The 15,691-nt window shown below is 45.1% G+C and overlaps 2 protein-coding genes across 3 annotated transcripts in view; one reads left to right on the plus strand and one right to left on the minus strand.

Moving 5' to 3' along the window:
* Nucleotides 1-15,691, plus strand: part of LOC116980607 (carcinoembryonic antigen-related cell adhesion molecule 1-like) — a 134,214-nt gene that overhangs the window by 74,477 nt on the left and 44,046 nt on the right. The gene's annotated exons all lie outside the window — the stretch shown is intronic.
* On the minus strand, nucleotides 1,691-14,189 carry LOC116980606 (T-cell surface antigen CD2-like). Of its 2 annotated transcripts, XM_033032998.1 has the most exons (5): nucleotides 14,067-14,189; nucleotides 11,219-11,542; nucleotides 7,587-7,832; nucleotides 6,287-6,415; nucleotides 1,691-2,172 (listed from the first exon to the last, which is right to left on the minus strand). In XM_033032998.1, exons 1-5 carry the CDS (start codon nucleotides 14,116-14,118, stop codon nucleotides 1,805-1,807), a joined length of 1,119 nt encoding a protein of 372 aa, XP_032888889.1. In that variant the 5' UTR covers nucleotides 14,119-14,189; the 3' UTR covers nucleotides 1,691-1,804. The 2 variants fall into 2 exon arrangements, with proteins under 2 accessions (XP_032888889.1, XP_032888890.1); XM_033032999.1 differs by lacking the exon at nucleotides 6,287-6,415.

Below are 15,691 nucleotides of genomic sequence, written 5' to 3' on the forward strand. Positions count from 1 at the left end.
GATGTCCAGAACTGAACACAATGCTCCAAATGCGGCCTCACCAATGTCTCGTCCCAACTTCTATACTCAGTACCCTCACTGAAGAAGACCAATGTACCAAAAGCCTTCTTGATCACCCAATCTACCTGTGACACCATTTTCAAGGTGTACCTGCATTCCTAGATCCCTCTGCTCTCCAACACTCCCTGACATTCACTGTGGATGTCCTTCCTTGGTTTGACTTCCCAAAATGCAACACCTCACACTTCTCTGCGTTAAACTCCATTAGCCTTTCCCCAGCCCACTTGCCCAGCTGATCAAGATCCTACTGTAATTTTTGATAACCATCTTCACTGTCTACGACACCACCTACTTTACCGTCATCTGCAAACCTAGTTGCAGTTTGCAGCATTTTCAGAGAGAAGAGGGCTGGGAGGCAGCCAGAATAGCACGGTGTGTCACAGCTGCCAATGAACGTGTCAGGCCCACAACAAATGGCACCTGTCACTATAAAAGGTTCAAGTTACAGCTGGGATTGGCAACTTTTGGGTAGGCTGAGATGCAACTGTAGACCCTGTAGAAATATCAAATATGTGCTCCGGGAGGGAAAAATCTATGATAAAATACCAAATGATAAAAATTTGACAGAAGGCCTCTGGCCAATTGTTGGTTCGGGAAGGTGGGATCTCAAGGGTTACATGTCGCGAACTGTGGAACTGGTTAAACAGACTAGGGTGGAGGATGAGGGGGTGTGGGGGGGGGGTAGAGGGGGGAATGTTGTAGGAGTTAGAGTTCTCTAATTTGCTCTAATTTTAATTCTTAAATTTTGAGAATTCAACGTTCATACCGCTGGGCTGTAAGCGGACCCAGGAGATATATGAGGTGCTTTTCCAGCCTCGAGAGACCTTTCTCAAAACATCTCCAGCCATTTTGTGGCTTTGTTTAAAATATTTTAATCTGCTTTAGTTCTGAGTAAAAACTATATACAAAAATAAACTCAAGAACAAACACTCAAGTCATAGTTAACAATCACTGCTGCAAAACCCTTTACCATTTATACATGCGTACACTTTGTAATAAGTCTTATCATGTGAAAAACTGTTGCAAAAGTATGATTTAAATAATAGTTAGTAAATTTAAGTTGATGTACAAACTTAATTTGTGGTCTACAGAAATCGCTACAGCAAGTAAGCCCAGAGACAGCTCGAGGAGACATTATTCCCTTTATACATATTTGCAATGTAAAATATATATTTTTAGATTTGAGATACAATGTGGAAACAGGCCATTCAGCCCACTGCGTCTGCACCGACGAACGATCGCCCCGTACCCTAGTTCTATCCTACACATTAGGGACAATTTATGCCCCTGTCCCACTTAGGAAACCTGAACAGTAACCTCTGGAGACTTTGCGCCCCACCCAAGGTTTCCGTGCGGTTCCCGGAGGTTCCCAGAGGATTTTTTTGTCAGTCTCCCTACCTGCTTCCACTACCTGCAACCTCCGGCAACCACCTATAACCTCCGGGAACCGCACGGAAACCTTGGGTGGGGCGCAAAGTCTCCAGAGGTTTCCGTTCAGGTTTCCTAAGTGGGATAGGGGCATTAGAGATGGCGAATTAACCTACAAACTTGTACGTCTTTGGGATGTGGGAGGAAACCAGAGCACCCGGAGAAAACCCACACGGTCACATGGAGAATGTGCAAACTCCGTACAGACAGCACCCGCAGTCAGGATCAAACCCGGGTCTCTGGCGCTGTAAGGCAGCAGCTCTACTGCTGCGCCCTAAATTTTCGGAAGCAATTTTTTTTGGAGAAGATCGATGGCTCACACAGGAGGGATGGGCACAGGCCCTCTCCTTCCCCTAGGTTCTTTAGCTTCTGTTTTTGGTGGTCCCTCTCCTCGCTGTGGTGTCTTTCCCCCGTAGGCATTCACTCTTGGCGTTGTGCCACCACTCCGCACCCCGCCTTCCCTCGGCCGGTTCCTGCCTCCCTGCTTCCTTTCTTCACTGCACGCTCTCTCTCCTTCGCGCATTCTCTCTCCCCTTTCCGTGCTTTTACGAGGCTTTGGCTGCGGATGTGGACTGCTGTATTCGACGTGGGTCTCTCGAAGATTGGATCTTGACGCCTTTGATTGATTCACGTAATCGATTTCCCTTTCTTCTGTCAGTTCACCTTGGTATGGGTACGGCTTCGCTGGATGAAGAAATAACGTCATTAACTTCACAGCTATGAAAAAATATCTTTAGCAGCCGAGAAACTAGGCTAGACACGGCAACTCAAACCAACTCCTGGATTAGGGGGTGTTGGCTACCAGGGAGAGGTTGGATAGACTTGGATAGTTTTCGCTGGCATGCCAGAGGTGATGGGAGACCTGATAGAAACACATAAACTTATGAGAGGCACAGATAGGGTAGACAGTCAGAACCTGTTTCCCCATGATGGAAAAATCAAATACTAGAGGGCGTAGATTTATGGTGACGGGGCCAAATCTCTAAAGGAGTTTTGTAGGGCAAGTTTTTTACACAGAGGGTGGTGAGTGCCTGGAACGTGCTGCTAGGAGTGGTGGTCAAGGCAGATATGATAGTGGCCTTTAAGAAGTATTTGGGATATGCAGGAATGGAGGGATATGAATTATGTTCAGGCAGATAGAGTTGGTCCTTGGCATCATGTTCAGCACAGATATTGTGGGCCGAAGGGCCTGTTCCTGTACTGTACTGTTCCCCTTTTTTTGTTCTAAGGGCATTTAGAAAATCCACTTTCTAGGCCAGTTGAGTCATGTCTATTTCATCACAATACACCAACATATGATGCAATATAAAAACCCATTGTATCAAAGCTTGCATTCTTGTTTAAATATTTTATAATGCTGTGGTTGAAATATCTTGGTTTAAATTGTGCTGTGTGTGTATAACTATTTGAAGGCATAGCTTTAAGGGGAGATGGGCCAATGTTTAAAGGAAATGTGCGGGGCCAGGGGGGGTGGTGGAGGCAAATACGATAGTGGGCTGAAGGGCCTGTTTCCGTGCCTAAAACTAAAGTTACTGAATAGCTGAGGGCCTGAGCTATAAGGCAAGGTTGATTTCTTGCAGCACAGTAGACTGATCTTATAGAGGTGTATAAAATCATGAGGGGAATAGACCTATCCAGAGTAGGGGAATCAAGAACTAAAGGTGAGAAGGGAAATATTTAATAGGAACTTTAGAGACAACTTTTTCACTCAGAGTGTGGTGGGTGTATGGAATGAGTTGCCAGCAGAGATAGTACTATAGGTACTATAACAACCTTGAATAGACACTTGTACAGGTACACGGATAGGAAGGGTTAGAGGGATATGGGCCAAACGTGGGTAAATGAGACTAGAGTCACAGAGAGTCAGAGTCATACAGCACAGAAACAGGTCATTTGGCCCAACTTGACCACAATCCCTCCATTCCTGCATATCACAAATATATCTACATTAGTCGCAAAGAGCTTAGACTAGCTTAGTGCCAGGATGGTCGGCATGGACAAGATGGGCCGAAGGATCTGTTTCTGCATTGTATGACTCGTAGACTCTGTTGAAGGATGAAAGTGTATTTCAACTTTGTACTTGCCAAAAACAGAACCACCCAAAGAATCTACAGAAATGAAGTGCAAGCAAGTCTTCCACTTCATTGGACAGATTTAGAAAGTAAAAGAGTCCCGAACGGAAATGTTGCCTGTCCATTCCCTCCACAGATACTGCCTGACCCGCTGGGTTTCTCTAGCACTTTGTATTTTGATCAAAATAAGCAGTTGTTTTGTTAGTGGGGTGAACTAATTTATTTAAAGCAGGAATTGCTCACTGCTCTTGGTATGAGATATATAGAACATAGACCAGTACAGGAAAGAACTGCAGAAAACAAACATGGCTGTGGTAACGGGTCTGGGTTAAAAAGTGGTCGGAGGGAAGGAGGAATCGCAGAAGGGGAGCTTTCTGTGTTAAAACGTGGTTGTTTACCATAGAACAGTACAGCACAGGAACAGTGCCTGCACATAATCCGTATCGCTCCATTCCCTGCATATCCGTGTGCCTATCCCAAAGCCTGTTGAACACCATTCTGTATCTGCTTCCACCTCCACCCTTGGCAGCACTCTCCAGACACCCACTACTCTCTGTGTAAAAAAACGATGTTGCACACATTTTCTTTAACTTTGCTCCTCTCACCTTAATGTTATGCACTCTAGTCTTTGATATTTCCATCCCATCGTAAAATATACTGACTGTCTCGGGACGACAGATGGCCCAATGGGCTAAGTGTTCGGCTGGCAACCGGAAGGTAGCCGGTTCGAATCCCGCTTGGAGTGCATACTGTCGTTGTGTCCTTGGGCAAGACACTTCACCCACCTTTGCCTGTGTGTGAATGTGTGTGAATGTGTGTGAGTGATTGGTGGTGGTCGGAGGGGCCGTAGGCGCAGATTGGCAGCCACGCTTCCGTCAGTCTGCCCCAGGGCAGCTGTGGCTACAGAAGTAGCTTACCACCACCGAGTGTGACTGAGGAGTGAATGAATAATGCGATGTAAAGCGCCTTGAGTATTAGAAAGGCGCTATATAAATCCCATCCATTATTATTATTATTACCCTATCTATGCCGCTCATAATTTTACATACTTCTATCAGGTCACACCATAACCTCCAGTGTTACAGATAAAACAATTCAAGTTTGTTCAAACACTCTTTATAGCTAATACCATCTAATTCAGGCAGCATTGCGGTGAACCTCCTCTGCATCCTCTCCAAAGGCCCCATTTCCTTCCTGTGATGGGGGGTATCAGAACTGCACCCAATACTGCCAATGTGACCTAACAAAAGTCCTATAAATCTGCATCATGACTTCCTGACTCTTATATTCAATGCCCCGACCTATGAAAGCAAGCATACCATATGCCTTCTTTACGACTCTATCTAATTTTGTTGGCACTTTCAAGGAGCTATGAACTTGGACCCCAACATGCTGTTAAGAGTCTTGCCATCAACCATATACTCAATCCCCCAACCGATGAAAGCAAGCATACCGTGTGCCTTCTGATTCTTATGTTCAACGCCCCAACCAATGAAGGTAAGATTTCCTTAGCACTCTATCTCCTTATGTTGCCACTTTCCGGGAGCTATGGACTTGGACATGCTTTGGGAATGCCTCCAATCTGTTAGCTTCCCTCCGCGATATTTTTCCATTCTTTAGTCACTCACATTAACAACTCCGCACACAGACAGCACCCGAGGACAGGATCGAACCTGGGTCTCTGGCACAGTGAGGCAGTGACTCACGCTGCGCCACTGTGCTGCCCCTCATCAAATATTCCAGTTTCATGTGGTACTTGGTGGAGAAGCCTTAAGAACCTCATAACTTGCAGCCTATGCTGTGAGGAACATAACAACAGCAGCCAGTGACATCCATTTTGGTGATGAGTGACATCCATTTTGCTTTCTGAAGAAGGGCCCTGACCCAAAACGTCACCTATCCATGTTCTCCAGAGACGCTGCCTGACCTGCTTCACTGATTGAGTCACAGTCCTATATCACATACATTGCATTCACATCCATTTACCTTTCACTTTCAGGGAGAGGGAGTTTCAGGGATTTAGGGACCGTTTCTTCCCAGCTGTTATCAGGCAACTGAACCATCCTATCACCAACTAGAGACCCATCTACCTCCCATCTACCTCATTGGAGACCCTCAGACTTTCTATATACGGAATTTATCGTGCACTTAACGGTATTCCATTTAAAGACACAAAATGCTGGAGTAAATCAACGGGACAGGCAGCATCATTGGAGAGATGGAATGGGTGACATTTCGGATTGAGACCCTTCTTCAGACTGATGTCAGGGGAGAGGGAGATAGGTAGATAAGGAAGTGTGAAGGTGTGAAAACAGGGCAAAGGGAATGGAGGTCAAGGAAAATTTATCTCCCTCCCCCCCTGATTTCAGTCTGACGAAGGGTCTCGACCCAAAACGTCACCCATTCCTTCTCTCCAGAGATGCTGCCTGTCCCGCTGAGTTACTCCAACATTTTTTGTTTATCTTTGGTTTAAACTAGCATCTGCAGTTCCTTCATACATTCCCTTTATCCTCTTTCTGTACTCTGTGGATGGCTCGATTGTAATCATGTACAGTCTTTCGCTGACTGGTTAGCAACAAAGGTTTTTCAGTGTACCTCGGTACACGTGACAATAAACATGACAATAAGCTCAACTTTTGGGTTTGTTGTACCTTTTTTAAAATATCATTAACTTTGCCAGTTTTCTACCTATTGCCTGTACAGTTGGTATCTAACAGATTACTTACCAGCACGTTTCTTGGTTTGCGATCGGCAACATTTTATAATTAAACAAATGAAGAGGAAAAGCATTATCATTCCCAGCGCAATTATTCCTGCCAGCATAATAATTTGGTAATTCCTAGACCATTTCTTTTCTGTGAAAACAACGAATGAAAATATGAATCATGTCAAGAAAAATCCACAAATTGAATTTGGCAGCGAGTATTCAAGTAGAAAATACCACAATATGAAATAATGGTATACATTTTGACATACAATATAATGACATGCAAAATATTCACTATGTTCCAATCACTATTAACACTTGGGTGAAATGGCTTTATCTATTCAACAGTACACTATGCTGACATATTGTTTCAGCGGGTGGGGCTGCTGCCACGCAGCGCCAGAGATACAGGTTCGATCGTGACCTCGGGTGCTGTCTGTGTGCGGAGTTTGCACGTTCTCCCTGTGACTGCGTGGGTTTCCACCGGGTGTTCCGTTTTCCTCCCACATCCTAATGATGTGCGGGTTTGTAAGTTAACTGGCCCTCTTTAAATTGTCCCTAGTCTGTAGGGAGTGGATGCGAGAGTGGGATAACTGTCTGCATGCTGTATCTCGAAACGAAACTGAACTACAAGGAACAAATTAGAGGATGTCAGAGGGAGGCTGCACGCAAATTAGACGAACAGCACCTCATATTTTGCTTTAGCAACGTACAATCCATTGGTATAAATATTGATTTCTCTCATTTCAAATAACCACTACATTAACTCTCACTCTGTCCCTCCCCCACCCTAGGCATCCTGCTAGTTCCACTGTTCGCCTCCATATAACCCTTCGTTATCACCTCTTCCACAGCCAACAATGGACCATTGTAAGCTCCACCTTTCCATGGTCATCGGTGCCGGCTCTGATTTGCTCTTAACCTTTTCATACCTCCAGTTTCCCATCCCCCTTACTCTCAGTCTGAAGAAGGGTCTCACGCCAAAAAGTCACATGTTCCTTTTCTCCAGGGATGCTGCCTGACCCGCTGAGTTACTCCAACATTTTGTGTCCATCTTCGGTATAAACCAGCATCTGCAGTTCCTACTTACACATCACCTATCCATGTTCTTCTGAGATGCTGCTTGACCTTCTAAGTTACTAAGTATCCTCTCAGATTTATGTAGTATAGGTTTCTACATATTTAGTTTAGAGATACAGCATGGAAACAGGCCCCTCGTCCATTGAGTCCCGCCAGCCATTGATCAACCATTCACACTAGTTCTATCTTATCGCACTTTCTAAAAATAACAATATTTCTGCAAACTCAGTATCACCTACCGTCACAGTTAACCTGTTCCACACTCTTAGCTTCGCTGATTTCATTTTTCGCAATGCAAGAATAGTTCTTATTCCCAGTCTTTCTAAAAGAAAATTTCTTCTCCAAATAAGAGCCCTGGACTGTTTGGATCATCGAGTCACCGTGTAATGTGATGTGGATTTTTGTTCCATTCGCTACAAAGCACGTTATGTTGACTTCTTTTGGAGACTTACAGATGACATTCAGCACAGGCTTGGAGACTCTCACTGGAAGAAGAAAATAATTATATTTTAACATTGACTTTCAATTGTATCAATTGATTAATTGATTGATACTTTATTGTCACATGAGACATGTCCCAGTGAAACTCTTTGTTTTGTATGCCATACACAAGGTATGCAAAGTGTCGCCATGTACAGGTAGCCGACAAAGTAACAAAAGTGTTTAAGAAGGAACTGCAGATGCTGGAAAATCGAAGGTACACAAAAAAGCTGGAGAAACTCAGCGGGTGCAGCAGCATCTATGGAGCGAAGGAAATAGGCAACGTTTCGGGCCGAAACCCTTCTTCAGACTGATCGGGGGTGGGGGTGGGGGTAGGGGGGGGGGCGGGGACAAGAAAGGAAAAAGGAGGAGGAGCCCGAAGGCTGGGGGATGGGAGGAGACAGCAGGGGGACTGAGGAAGGGGAGGAGACAGCAAGGACTAACAAAATTGGGAGAATTCGATGTTCATGCCCCCAGGATGCAGACTCCCCAAGCGGAATATGAGGTGCTGTTCCTCCAATTTCCGGTGCTGCTCGCTGTGGCCATGGAGGAGACCCAGGACAGAGAGGTCGGAGACGGAGTGGGAGGGGGAGTTGAAGTGCTGAGCCACCGGGAGGTCAGCTTGGTTATTGCGGACCGAGCGGAGGTGTTCGTCGAAACGATCGCCCAACCTCCGCTTGGTCTCACCGATATAGATCTGCTGACATCTAGAGCAGCGGATGCAATAGATGAGGTTGGAGGAGATGCAGGTAAACCTCTGTCGCACCTGGAACGACTGCTTGGGTCCTTGAACGGAGTCGAGGGGGGAGGTAAAGGGACAAGTGTTGCATCTCTTGCGGTTGCAAGGGAAAGTGCCCGGGGAAGGGGTGGTACGAGAGGGAAGGGAAGAATTGACAAGGCAGTTATGGAGGGAGCGGTCTTTGCGGAAGGCAGATATGGGGGGAGATGGGAAGATGTGGCGAGTGGTGGGGTCACGTTGGAGGTGGCGAAACTGATGGAGGATTACTTGTTGTATGTGACGGCTGGTGGAGTGAAAGGTGAGGACTAGGGGGACTCTGCCCTTGTTGCGAGTGGGGGGAGTAACAAAAGTATTCAATATAGTCTCCAGTGGTGACCGGGTCTCACCCCACACCAGGTCTCACTTTGTACTCTTGCTTGTCCCCCCATGACGGGACCCTCTTTACCAATTAAATCAAAAGGGTCTGGGAATATTCTGCAGGTCAGATGACATCTACGGAGAGAGAAACAAATCCAATATTTCATGTTAGCAGAGCTTCATCGGAACAGGTCTGTGCTGCAAGAGAGCATTTTGGTGTTCCGTTATCGCTACATATGACAATTAAACTCTTGACTCTATTCCGATAAGACTGCAGGTCATAGGAAACGGGGAAAGGCTGCAGGTGCAGGAAGGAACTGCAGATGCTGCTTTAAACCGAAGATAGACGCAAAAAGCTGGAGTAACTTAGTGGGTCAGACAGCATCACTGGAGAAAAGGAATAGGTGATGTTTCGGGTCTAGACCCTTCTTCAGACTGCGAGTCAGGGGAAGGGATGCATGCCTTCCCCACCTGTCCCATTACATTTCACATGTGAAGGGGCGGCACGGTGGTGCAGCGGTAGAGTTGCTGCCTTATTGACCTGCCTTATCGACCTGGGTTCGAACCTGACTACGGGTGCTGTCTGTACAGAGTGTGCACATTCTCCCTATGACCGCTGCGCCATTGTGCCGCCCTGAAGTCACTTCAGCACTCGGTGTCTTTTTTTGAGGAAGAGGTATCTATGTTTCATTCACATTCTGCAACTTTGCACAGTTCAAAAAGGAGAGACAGAGATGGTGATAGAGTGAAGTTTATTCACCCCAATGCGTTGAACGTGAAGTTAATGGAGAATCAACCAAAATTAATTTGGATCAGATATCACAGATTCTTTTATCTAGATTCTTCACATGATTTGATTTTTGCCCTGTCATCATCTATTTTACTTAGAATAACTGGTAATTGATGGTATATTTAATTTATTTCTGTCGTTGCATCTAATGTGCTTGTAAAAGTTACAGCGAGTAAGAATTTCTGGTTCATATCCTGTGCATGTGTCAGTGATGTTTTGGGTTAGGTCCCTTCTTTAGGCTCTAACTTGCATGGGTGACATTTCGGGTTGGGACCCGTCTTCAGACTGAGAAGGTCCTGACCTAAAACGTCACCTATCCATGTTCTCCAGAGTTGCTGCCTGAACCGTTGAGTTACTCCAGCACCCTGGGTCTGTACTGTTCTACATTACCTTGTTCCCCTTGGGCAAATAATGGCATTTGATTTCATTGTGCAGATCTGGCAGCTAAGATGTCTGAATTATTTTGCGAGTCATTTTCCATGGCCCCAGCCACAAGTGGGCCATTTAAAACGTAGGTGGCTTATCAGAAATCACAGGTGCGTGCATCAGACTGACACCTCATGTTGACTACGTGGGTCAACCCACACACAGATAAAAAGATTACTGTGAATTAAAATAAAATCAGAAAATGCTAATGTGACTGAAACATTTGAAAAGATTATATAGTCATCAAGTCATACAGCACTGAAAAATGCCCTTTAGCCTAACTCGTCCATGCCGACTAAGATGCCCCATTCAAGTTAGTCCCAATTGCCTGGCTCATGCCCCTTTCTTGTACTATCTTTCTAAATGTCTTTTAAAAGTTGTTATTGTGCCTCGAAAGCAAAGATCTATCTTTCTCTTTTTCTGGAGATCAAATTGACACACTTTGAAGAAGGGTCTCAACCCAAAACGTCACCTATCCATGTTCTCCAGAGATGCCGCCCGACCTGCTGAGTTATTCCGGTACTTTTGTGTAAACCAGCATCTGCAGTTCCTTGTTTCTACGTTTGCACTTTACGTTTCCTTATTACTTGTAGAATTTGATGGTGCACTTTATGCCTACTTTGCCCGTACATATTCCTCAATTTTTCAGCCTGAACCGTTTCCCCAGGTTTAAAACGTCAAAGACTAGAGGGCAAAGCATTTGAGAGAGAGGGGGAAACTTTAAAGGAGATGTGTGGGGAAAGTATTTTGCACAGAGGGTAATAGGTTCCTGGAAGGCGCTGCCAGGGATGGTGGTTGATGCAAAGACTTGCATTTCAGAGGCTTTTAGATAGCCACATGGATATGCAGGGAACGGAGGGATATGGATCACATGCAGACAGAGGAGATTAGTTGAACTTGGCATCATGTTCCTCTGCTGTACTGTTCTATGTTCTTTGTTCTATGATACAGATAGAATATAGTTCTGATTGTGCTACTAATTACATATCCGACGATGTTGGTCTTGGGAAACATAGAGCCATACATCCCAGGCATATTGTTGATCATGCCTGAAAGAAATTGAAAAGAATGAAACTTACCATATAAATTCAAGGTAACATCTTGGGAAGATATTTTTGTTCCATCTTTATGAAATATATCACAGCGGTACGTTCCTTCATCAGTTTTGGTTGTGGAGAGAAATGTCAGGGTGCCGTCATTGGATATCTCCACTCTTCCTTGAAACTGTCCGTACACCTTGGGGCGGTCCTTGTACTGGGCAACAGTACTGGTTTTTTTCATCCATTTAATTTGGTGATTGGTGTCGGAGGATCGATCCTGAGCAACTAAAATAGCTCGTTCCCCCAGTTCATTGTTCACCACGTTTGCATTTGTGCTACTTGCTCTACAAAACAGTCCTGCAGAGTCAAGAAGGAAATGGTTTCAAGGGTAGAAACAAGGAACTGCAGATGCTGGTTAGCACACAAAAGAACACAAAGTGCTGGAGTGACACAGCAGGTCAGTGCCGGAGTAACTCAGCAGGTCAGGTGGCATCTCTGGAGAACATGGATAGGTGACATTTTGGGTCAAGATCCTTCTTCAGACTGATTGTAGGGGAGGGGGGAGGGAGAAAAAAATCTGGAATAGGGGAGAGGCAGGACAAGGCATGGCAGGTAATAGGTCGACATAGGCAAGCTCTGGAGATGGTGCCTGACCCGCTGAGTTACTCCAGCACTTTGTATCCCTTTGAGTATTAGCCAGCATCTGCTAGTGAATTATCCAACACCAGTAGGGTTTACTTAGAGTCATAGTTATACAGCACTCGGCCCAACTTGCCCATGCTGACCAGGATGCTCATCTACACTAGTCACACCTGCCCTCATTTGGCCATTATCCCTCTAAACCGTTTTTATCCATGTGTCTGTCTAAATGTCTTCTGAATGCTGTGTTAAATGTTAATTACATCTACAGAAGGCTCCCGATCCAAAACGTCACCCGTACATTTCCCTCCACAGATGCTGCCTGACCCATTGGGTTTCTCCAGCACTTTGTGTTTTGCTCAGGATTCCTGCATTTACAGTCTCTTGTCACTCCAAGGGTTTACCTCAGTTCTCTGAGAAAATATGCCAATTTATCGTAATTCAAATGAACAATAGCAGACAGTAAAAGTACAATGACTATTTTTCAAACTGAAAACACCTCTGGTGCAAGACCAGAGACGTTATAAGGAGACAAAAGATCGACACAAAAAGCTGGAGTAACTCAGCGGGACCGGCAGCATCTCTGGAGAGAAGGAATGGGTGACGTTTCGGGCCGAGACCCTTCTTCAGACAAGGAGACAAGACAGGTTTTAATAATTCCTACTGAGGTTTACAAATTGCTATCAGGAGGAATCATTTCTTAGAAGTAATTATGCATGTAGACAAGTTTGAAAATCCCATGCTTTGTGTAAATAAGAGTGCACAGCGTTTGAAAGCAATATAAACGGCCAAGGATGCAATCGGAACCCGAGAGAAGATGCAAGGAACTGCAGATGCTGGAATCTTGAGCAAAGCACTGAGTGCTGGAGGAACTCAGCGGGACATGACCCTCCACAAATGCTGCCTGACCCTCTGAGTTATTCCAGTGCTTTTTATCCTTCAAACGCTGGAATATGCCGGAAGAACGTGGTTTACCTCAACGTGTCAAGCAGCATCTGTGGAGGGAAAGGGATGTTGGACGTTTCGTGTCGGGGCTCTGTAGATACAATCGAACTGCTCCACCATAAAACAATTCCACTCAACACACACCATCGGCAGTAATATTAACCCCAAGGAACTTGAAGCTAATCCTTTAAATATGTGACATATAGTCCACTCAACAATGGTTGAAACCTAATTAAATAGTTCCACTTCCCAAATTACCTTCGACACTGAGATGCCTGGCTCGATATTTTAACTTGGATATTTTAATTCCAGATTTAAGGATAGTTTCTTCCTAGCTGTTATCAGGCAACTGAACCATCCCATCAACAACTAGAGAGCAGTCCTGACTTACCATCTACCTCAGTGGAGACTCCCGGATATCTTTAGTCAGACTTTACTGGACTTTATTTTGCACTAAACGTTATTCCCTTCGGCTCGATTGTAATCATGTATTCTCTTTCCGCTGACTGTATAGCATGCAACAAAAAAGCTTTTCACTGTACCTCGGTACACGTGACAATAAACTAAACTGTACTAAATCAAACTTTTTTTTAGGTTAGTTTAGAGATACAGCACAGAAACAGGCCCTTTGGTCCACCGGTTCCGCACCGACTTCCATAAACTGGCACTTTCCGACACACTAGCACCAATTTACAATGTCACTGAAGCCAATTAAACCTACAAACCTGTACGTCGTTGCAGTGTGGGAGGAAACTGGAGCACCCGGACAAAACCCACGCTGTCACAAGGAGATTGTACAAACTCCGTACAGACAGCACCCATAGTCAGGATCGAACCTGGGTCTCTGGCGCTGTAAGGCAGCAACTGTACCACTGCACCACCGTGTTCCGCAAACTCAACTCAACTAAACTGAAATGAACTGAACTAAATTAAACTCAATGTGTAAGAATGAACTGCAGATGCAGGTTTAAACCGAACATTAGACACAAAAAGCTGGAGTAACTCAGCGGGACAGGCAGCATGTCTGGAGAGAAGGAATGGATGACATTTCGGGTCGAGACCCTTCTTCAGTCTGAAGAAGGGTCTCGTCTCGAATCATCACCCATTAAACTAAACTCAACTAAACAGTCAGCATTGGATCAAATTGCTAACAAAGAGGGAAGGACAACAACATTATTGTGTACGATGGCTGTACAGGGGTGGTCCGCTTTATACCACCGTGAAAGTTAAAATCACACCGTACAATTCAACACTTACAAAAGTCACAAAGGCATTTTAAGTTCTCCACACTTACCTGCTGCAGTTAGTAGTAAAAATAGGGTCAGCTGTCTTGAATATTTTTGATAACAAATCATACTGAGTGAGTTGTGGCAGCTTGATTACAATTGGGAGCAGACTGGTCGGAGACTGCAGCTCATTGTGATGAAATCTACTGGGTGAGTCAGTGGAAAGAGGAAGGGTTTGATAGGGGTGGAGAGGAAGGAGATGATTGGTAGCTTGAGTGAAGGAGAGAAGAAGAGGTTATTGTAGTCAGCGGAGGGCAAATTAACCCTTTGTGCCAAACTGAAACACCAGCTATAACAGTAAAACTTGCAACAATTGTAAGTCACTGCTGATCATTCATTCTACTAGTTAAAAACCAGTTCACCAAAACATCTACAAAAGTTTAGGTTGAATTTATTCCTGTCATGTGTATTGAGGTACAGTGAAACGTTTTGTTTTGGATGCTAGCCAGAAAGATCAGATTTACCATGCCATTATGTTTCAATATATGATTGCCACGTGTAATGAGGTACATTGAAAAACTTTGTTTTGCATGCTATGCAAACAGATCAGATAATACTCTACATACACACAATCAGGTCAAACTCAAGTACAATAGGTAGAGCAGAGGGGAAGATATTGAGTGCAGAATGTAGTTCTCAGCATTGTAGCGCATCAGCTCCATCGACAAAGTCCAATGTCCGCAGAGGGGTAGAGGTATCAAATGGGAGATGTTTCGATGGAACCCTACTTCAGACTGATAGTAGGTGGTGAGGGAGGGAGAAGAAAGCTGGAAGAGAAGAGAGGCAGGACAAAGGGTGGCAGGTGGACACAGGCGAGGAGGTGGGGTGGGGTGGGGTGGGGTGTTTGTATAGAATGGGAGAGGAGCAGAAATCACAGCGGGGAAACAGAGGGAGAGAAACAGATAAGCTTTTCACTGTACCTCGGTACATGTGACAATGAACAAAACTAAACTAAACTAAGCTAAACCGCGAGGGTCACTTCTAAACAGTATCTGTTTGACTTTCTGTTAGTGGGATTTAGGAAATGAAGGAAATTGGGGAGAACGTGCAAACTCCACACAGACAGACAGTACCCGAGGTCAGGGTCTCTGCTGTTGTGTGGCAGACAGTCAATGGCAGAGATTGACAGAGTCTTGATTAAGCAAGAATGTCAGGGGTTATGAGGAGAAGGCAAGAGAATGGGGTTGAGAGGGAAAGTTAGATCAGCCATGATTGAATGGCGGAGTAGACTTGTTGGGCCAAATGGCCTAATTCTGCTTCTAGAACATATGAACTAATGAACAATGCTCTCCAGTACATCCGCTACTCAGTGAGAAGAGGAGGGATTAAACTCCCTGCATCCACACGACCCCCAATTCCCTTCAGACTAGGGCTGACCAAAAATGAACCGTCAGCTGCCTGTGGTATAATTGCAACATCAAACAACAAGGGATTGACAATATTTGGTGTTAATATTCCAAGCACTGTGCCTTGGGGTGGGGGGGGGGGGGGGGGGGGGTGGGCTGGGGGTGAGAGAATTGCTGGGGAGAGAGGGGAAGAGAGAGGTGGGTGGGAGAGGAACAGAGTTGGGGTTTGGGCATTCTGTTCCAAGCCAGGAGCCGACAGCATCTAGTGAACTAAACCATCTCCTGACTTAAATTCA

The sequence above is a fragment of the Amblyraja radiata genome, chromosome 14 (assembly GCF_010909765.2).
Source record: "Amblyraja radiata isolate CabotCenter1 chromosome 14, sAmbRad1.1.pri, whole genome shotgun sequence".
Taxonomy (NCBI): domain Eukaryota; kingdom Metazoa; phylum Chordata; class Chondrichthyes; order Rajiformes; family Rajidae; genus Amblyraja; species Amblyraja radiata.